We start from the raw sequence: 7,500 nt of genomic DNA on the forward strand, positions 1-7,500 counted from the left end.
ACACACACACACACACACTATACACTCAAACACACACGTGCAGACACACACACACACTATACACTCAAACACACGTGCAGACACACACACACACACAGAGCTGTAAACACACACACACACACAGCGCTGTAAACACACACACACACACACACACACTATACACTCAAACACACATATGTGCAGACACACACACACACAGAACTGTAAACACACACACACACTATACACTCAAACACACACATGTGCAGACACACACACACACAGCGCTGTAAACACACACACTATACACTCAAACACATATGTGCAGACACACACACACAGAACTGTAAACACACACACACACACACTATACACTCAAACACACACGTGCAGACACACACACACACACTATACACTCAAACACACGTGCAGACACACACACACACTATACACTCAGACACACACGTGCAGACACACACACACACTATACACTCAAACACACGTGCAGACACACACACACACTATACACTCAAACACACACGTGCAGACACACACACACACTATACACTCAAACACACGTGCAGACACACACACACACACTATACACTCAAACACACATATGTGCAGACACACACACACACACAGAACTGTAAACACACACACACACACTATACACTCAAACACACACATGTGCAGACACACACACACAGCGCTGTAAACACACACACTATACACTCAAACACATATGTGCAGACACACACACACAGAACTGTAAACACACACACACACACTATACACTCAAACACACACGTGCAGACACACACACACACTATACACTCAAACACACGTGCAGACACACACACACACACACACACACACACACACACTATACACTCAGACACACATATGTGCAGACACACACACACACAGAACTGTAAACACACACACACACACTATACACTCAAACACACACGTGCAGACACACACACACACTATACACTCAAACACACGTGCAGACACACACACACACACACAGAGCTGTAAACACACACACACACACACACTATACAAAAGTGTAAGGTGTAACTGTGTGGTACTGTATGTGTGTGTATGTTTGTGTGTGTATTTGTGTGTGTTTACAGCTGTGTGTGTGTGTGTGTTTGTGTGTGTATCATTCACGTTGCAGGAGTTCAAGCTGTTTGTAACTCCAGGCATTAATTATGACCCTGACTCCGCCCCCAATATTCCATCTGCCCCTGCAGTGTGTATAAAGGACTAAACTCTGTTTATGTTGTGAAGTGATTTATGTCTTCAGTTGTTACCGAGCCGCAGTGCTCTCACTCCTCACACACTCTCAGTTCTGGAGTGCATCAGGAGCAGCAGTGTGTCTGAGGAACACAACAACACAAGCAGAAAGGAAGAGAGTGGAGACATCTCACCATCACACCATCACTGCCAGGTAAACTCCTTCTCTACCTTCTCTTTACTCACCACTCTCTGGTCCATGGTGAGACTGCAGCAGGTCTTCAGCATGTTCTGAAGCACAGCTCCTCGTGTGTTTCTCCATCTTCTCTTTACTCATCACTCTCTGGTCCATGGTGAGACTGCAGAAGCTCCTCGTGTGTTTCTCCAGCTTCTCTTTACTCACCACTCTCTGGTCCATGGTGAGACTGCAGAAGCTCCTCGTGTGTTTCTCCATCTTCTCTTTACTCATCACTCTCTGGCCCATGGTGAGACTGCAGAAGCTCCTCGTGTGTTTCTCCATCTTCTCTTTACTCATCACTCTCTGGCCCATGGTGAGACTGCAGAAGCTCCTCGTGTGTTTCTCCAGCTTCTCTTTACTCATCACTCTCTGGCCCATGGTGAGACTGCAGAAGCTCCTCGTGTGTTTCTCCAGCTTCTCTTTATTCACCACTCTGTGATCTACAGTGAGACTGCAGCAGGTCTTCAGCATGTCCTGAAGCGCAGCTCCTCGTGTGTTTCTCCATCTTTTCTTTACTCATCACTCTCTGGTCCATGGTGAGACTGCAGCAGGTCTTCAGCATGTCCTGAAGCGCAGCTCCTCGTGTGTTTCTCCATCTTTTCTTTACTCATCACTCTCTGGTCCATGGTGAGACTGCAGCAGGTCTTCAGCATGTCCTGAAGCGCAGCTCCTCGTGTGTTTCTCCATCTTTTCTTTACTCATCACTCTCTGGTCCATGGTGAGACTGCAGCAGGTCTTCAGCATGTTCTGAAGCACAGCTCCTCGTGTGTTTCTCCATCTTCTCAGGAGTGAAGAATCGCACTGCAGAGCACATTTGCAAACCAATACGAAGAGTGTGTGAGAAGTGTGAGATAAGTGGCTCAGACGCTCATAAATAATCTGGCTGTTCGTACAGAATTCATAAATTACTCACTTTATTCAGCTGCAGTGTTTCTGCGTGAGGAAATTTACATACAGAATCACCTAAAAAGAGAAAAGAAAAAGAAATATGGTGAATCGGTTACAGCACAGAAAACATTTTTGCATCTGATTACTTTCTCTTTTTTGTATTTTCTTTCGTTTAGTTTCGTATATTTTTATTTGACAGCTTTCTGCTTGCTGTCTGACTGCTATCTTATTTTAGTAATTACTGCTTAAATTTATGGTTCTTACTGCAGCTAATTTTTCTTTAAAACTTCCACTTCTGTTCCACTTCTTCGTCTTTTATTTTGTATTTTGTATTCATTAAATTTTTCTTCTGTCATCTGGCTGCTTTTTTTTTAATTGCTTTTTATTTATTTTTTCTTTTTAATTTATGATTTCTTCTAATAATTAGTTTTTTTTTCACTCTTCCTTTATTTTTTTTTAATGATCTGACTATTAAATATTTTCTTTTTGTTTTTTTTTTGCTTGTTTGTTTGGGAGATTTGGTCACACTTCTCCATGTTTTTTTTCTTTCCTTTTTTTAGTTTATATTTTTCTCTGACACTTTTTCCTTCACCTGCTTCCTTTCTTTTCCTCTTCTATTTTCTTTTTCTTTATTCCTTTAGGATTTATCCTGCTTTGTTCCATTTAAAACCTAGATTTAGACTTTAATTGAGTCTAGCGGAACAGAACATTGTCATTTACATGTAATTTTCCTCTGGCTGCAGCGTCGATGAGGCAGTCGAGGCAGAAATTCAGCTCCACTTTATGTTCATACATCATTCAGGTTCATGAGAACAAATCTGGGGTTATGAAAACACACGGCGAGTGTGTAGCGCTGCGCTTCTTTCTCTGGGAAAGCCATATGGATGTTATTGGTCTAAAGAGCAGGAGGTTTACTGCACTGGTCACAGCTGGCTCAGTATATCAGCCTTTAGACACACTGCAGCCTCACTATTGTGAAGCTCTGGAGCTGAAAGGAGCAGCACAGGTGGTGATGCTTCATCTCTCAGGGACTTTTCACTGAAAACATTCCCAACGTGTGCCTCGTTCTCGGTAGTCTGGTCCGTCAGAATGCAGACACACGTGGGGCGGCGCCCCGGAGGCCTCGGAGCACTGAACAGCGCTGACCTGTGAGTAATGAGCTGCTGACCTCGGAGTGTTGGACACTAGCTCACAAGCTCCAGAAACAGATGACACTCTGGCTGTAACATGTGTTTGTGTGTGTGTGTGTGTGTGTGTAATGCTGTTTACCATAAAGTTTATGGCTTTTTTTTGCTTTAATCTGAATTCTTTTGGTAGTTTTGGTTTGATCTGAATTCTTTTGATAGTTTTGGTTTGATCTGAATTCTTTTGATAGTTTTGGTTTGATCTGAATTCTTTTGATAGTTTTGGTTTGATCTGAATTCTTTTGATAGTTTTGGTTTGATCTGAATTATTTTGATAGTTTTGGTTTGATCTGAATTATTTTGATAGATTTAGTTTGATGTGAATTATTTTGATAGATTTGGTTTGATCTGAATTATTTTGATAGATTTAGTTTGATGTGAATTATTTCGATAGATTTGGTTTGATCTGAATTATTTTGATAGTTTTGGTTTGATCTGAATTATTTTGATAGATTTGGTTTGATCTGAATTATTTTGATAGATTTGGTTTGATCTGAATTATTTTGATAGATTTGGTTTGATCTGAATTATTTTGATATATTTGGTTTGATCTGAATTCTTTTGATATATTTGGTTTGATCTGAATTCTTTTGATAGATTTGGTTTGATCTGAATTCTTTTGATAGATTTGGTTTGATCTGAATTCTTTTGATAGATTTGGTTTGATCTGAATTCTTTTGATAGATTTGGTTTGGTCAGAATTATTTTGATAGATTTGGTTTGATCTGAATTATTTTGATAGATTTGGTTTGATCTGAATTATTTTGATAGATTTGGTTTGATCTGAAATATTTTGATAGTTTTGGTTTGGTCAGAATTATTTTGATAGATTTGGTTTGATCTGAATTATTTTGATAGATTTGGTTTGATCTGAAATATTTTGATAGTCTTGCTTCAATCTGGAACTCTTTTGCTTCGATCTGAATGTTTTGGTAGTTTTGGTGTAGTCTGAAGTTTTTGAGCTTTAGCTAGTCTCCTTTTGAGCTTTTAAAGGTTCTCACACGGAACATCTAAAGAACCTTAAAGGGCTTAAACATTTCCCGTAGTGTAGCAAATGAAAAACACATTTACTCAGATATACCTTTTTTCCCCCCAAAATTTTTTTTAGAATTGACATTTCCTGCCTGTTGTTTAGTTACATAATCGCAATATTCTACCTTTGTCCATGTTATTCTGCATCCTGGAATAATCCTGAAATCTCTTTACCACTGCATTATTGACTGACCTTTCAAAACCCATTCATTAAAATCTCTTTTGTTTCATTTCTGAAAGGTGTGTTGTAAAGACGTATCGATTCATCGGAACATGAACAGTAGGTACAGCGTCTCGGGTTCGAGCCGCGCTGGAGGTTCAGCTCTAACAGGTTGTACTGCATGCCGTTAGAGTTGAAGCAGATTGCAGACATCTGGATGGCTGGCTTTATTCTGACTTCCCTACAGCTCACTCCAGACAAAAGCACTCAATAAGCAGGACTCGTCGACCCGCCCTGCTACTCCTCCTCAACACTGACAGCTGGGGGAATAGTGATACAACGCAATATGGTGTCTAGCTGTATGTGTGTGTGTTTGTGTGTGTGTGTGTGTGTGTGTGTGCGCTTTGGGGGAATGGTGGCTTTATTCCAACATCTCAATCATGAGCTTGTCTACAGTGGAGTAATTTTGAGTAGATTGGACTGGGACAGATGTGTCGAAGCTGAATGTTATCAGATATTTAGTCCTGCTGCTTTGTTTTTATAATGTTTTAACAAGAAAGATCAAGTGGAGGTGAAACACCAAAATTACATCATGCATTTGTCCTTAAATGTCCTGTGTAAAGTGATAAAACTTCATCTACAAGGTTAACTTTTGGTATTTTGAGAGGTGTGTTAACAACAGCTAAATCTACAGAGTAACCTCTTCATGTGAATTTTATTCATTCTGGAGGCGAGATCTTAAGGTGAAAATGTGTACTGCGTAATGAATGTAAATGTAGATAATCCGTTCCAGCTCCAAAAAATATGACCAATATTCCCAATATGAAATGTATGTAAACTGTATGTCTGCTTACAAAGAACTGACCCAAGCCAAGCATTCCATGTCAAGGCTCCTCACAGGAAGTGGTGCCACCAAGCTTGGGCTAAAAATAGATCACCCACACCACCAATCTGTCAACAAAAAACAACCCAATTTCACCTAGCTTTTGAACACATGCTGAAGGAAACATTGGTATCGTGGGTTGAGTCTTTCACACAGCTTTCACTGACTGGGAAACAATGTATAAACTTGCTTTGGTTGGTTTCGCTCGGGTTTCCACTGACGCTAATGAGTTTGGAACGGCTCCCAGACGTCCTCGCAGCTTAGCCGGCCTTTGATTCGGTTCGTTTGTATACCGATAATGCTTTGTATGCCGATGCAAAATTTCCTTCCTTCCTTCCTTCCTTCCTTCCCTTTCCTTCTTTTCTTTCTTCCTTCCTTCCCTTTTTCTGAGAAATACTGATAGAATTTTATCCTCTAAACTCCAATGTGAATGGAAATGATTTAATCCTTTAGCTAGTGACCTTTCTGTGCAGATAGCACTCGACGTTTTCTGCTAATGTGAGGTTTCTGAGGTTATTACAGTTAAACAGATTCCACGGGTCTAATTTATCTGATCTCTTTGCCTGTCTAATAGTTTTATTCACATTGTACTCAGCTGTGCTATAAAAATTACTACTAATCTACTGATTTATGAGCAGGATTTCTTTTCCTTTACTTTTATTTTATTAACATTATCAGCTTCGGGTTTTAAAGGAAGGCAGTATATTTAAATGAGTGCTGCGAGTGTACGTATATCCAGTACAGGCTACCAAAATCAAAGCGGTGCCGACTACCAGAATCTATCCAGTATAGGCCACCAAAATCAAACAGTGTAGTCCAATAAAATTAAACCTAATTAACCCCTCTCTTTATTTCTTGCAGGACCCAAGTTTTTCTGGCCTTCTTCTTGATAAGCTCCAGGCTCTAGAATGGCCTCCAGGGGGTCAGGGTGCTGAAAGCTGCTGTGAAGTGTGTGGAACTCCTCTGCACCAGCTTCGACGCCTGGCTCTTCACTCGGCCCTGGGACTGGCTCTTGATGGTACCCCTAACCTACAGTGTGGACCTTTCCCCGGTCTGCTAGCACCTCACCCCAGTGCATCCTCATCGAGACCCTCCGGGGTGAACAAGGGCTCCTCGTCTGCCACCATACAGCACCCTTTAAGGTACCACGTCGAACCAGTGTCTGGTATCAAGCATAAGGAAATGGGTTGGATCAGGTCTGGAGCTGGTGGTATGGACATAAAGCCCAGCTGCCATGCTACAGTCACTCCGCTGCCCATGTACGCTCAGCAGTATTTGGAGGGGGTTTGGAGTGTGACGACCGTTAGTAGAGCGCATCAGCAGCGACAAGCAAAGGTAAGAACTGCAGAACTGCAGATAGGAACATCTATCCAATCAGAACAAAGAGATCCCAGCCCCTCTTCATATAACACTTAGATAATACTTCATGTTAAAATGTTCAACTTGTGTTGTGACCCTTTTATGACCACAGGTAATAGAGGCATTATAAAGCTTCATATCCTCCCATGACTGAAACCCTGAGTTCCGTTCACTCTGCATGGCCTTGCTTTATATGACTCACAGGTTAAACGTCCTGTTTTATTAGTTCAGGTGTAGTTTTAAAAGAGCTCATATAACTGTCATGGCACTGTATGAGCACCAGACTTTCAGATGTGTGACACCTCATCAATTCAGGAGGAGAGAAAATGTGTCTTTTATTTTATTTTATTTTATTTCAAATTAATTAATTAATCGATTGATTCTATTTTATTTTATTGAATTGAATTGTATTTCAATTTATTTAATTTAACCTTTTTATTTTATTTTATATCAGATTTGTTTTAGAAGATTGATCTAGTTATCTTAGAACCACAATTTCTTAAAGCCCTAATTAAAAACAAAGAGTGTCTAA

The 7,500-nt window shown here is 40.5% G+C and overlaps 1 protein-coding gene across 2 annotated transcripts in view; it reads left to right on the plus strand.

Annotated features, from left to right (window-relative positions):
• kif26aa (kinesin family member 26Aa) overlaps positions 1-7,500 on the plus strand; it is a 106,385-nt gene that overhangs the window by 46,986 nt on the left and 51,899 nt on the right. For both annotated transcript variants that reach the window (XM_058379579.1, XM_058379580.1), the window contains exon 3: positions 6,471-6,944. In XM_058379579.1, coding sequence (XP_058235562.1) covers positions 6,471-6,944 — 474 coding nt within the window. The remainder of the gene's footprint in view (positions 1-6,470; positions 6,945-7,500) is intronic.

This window comes from Hemibagrus wyckioides, linkage group LG25 (assembly GCF_019097595.1).
Source record: "Hemibagrus wyckioides isolate EC202008001 linkage group LG25, SWU_Hwy_1.0, whole genome shotgun sequence".
Lineage (NCBI taxonomy): Eukaryota > Metazoa > Chordata > Actinopteri > Siluriformes > Bagridae > Hemibagrus > Hemibagrus wyckioides.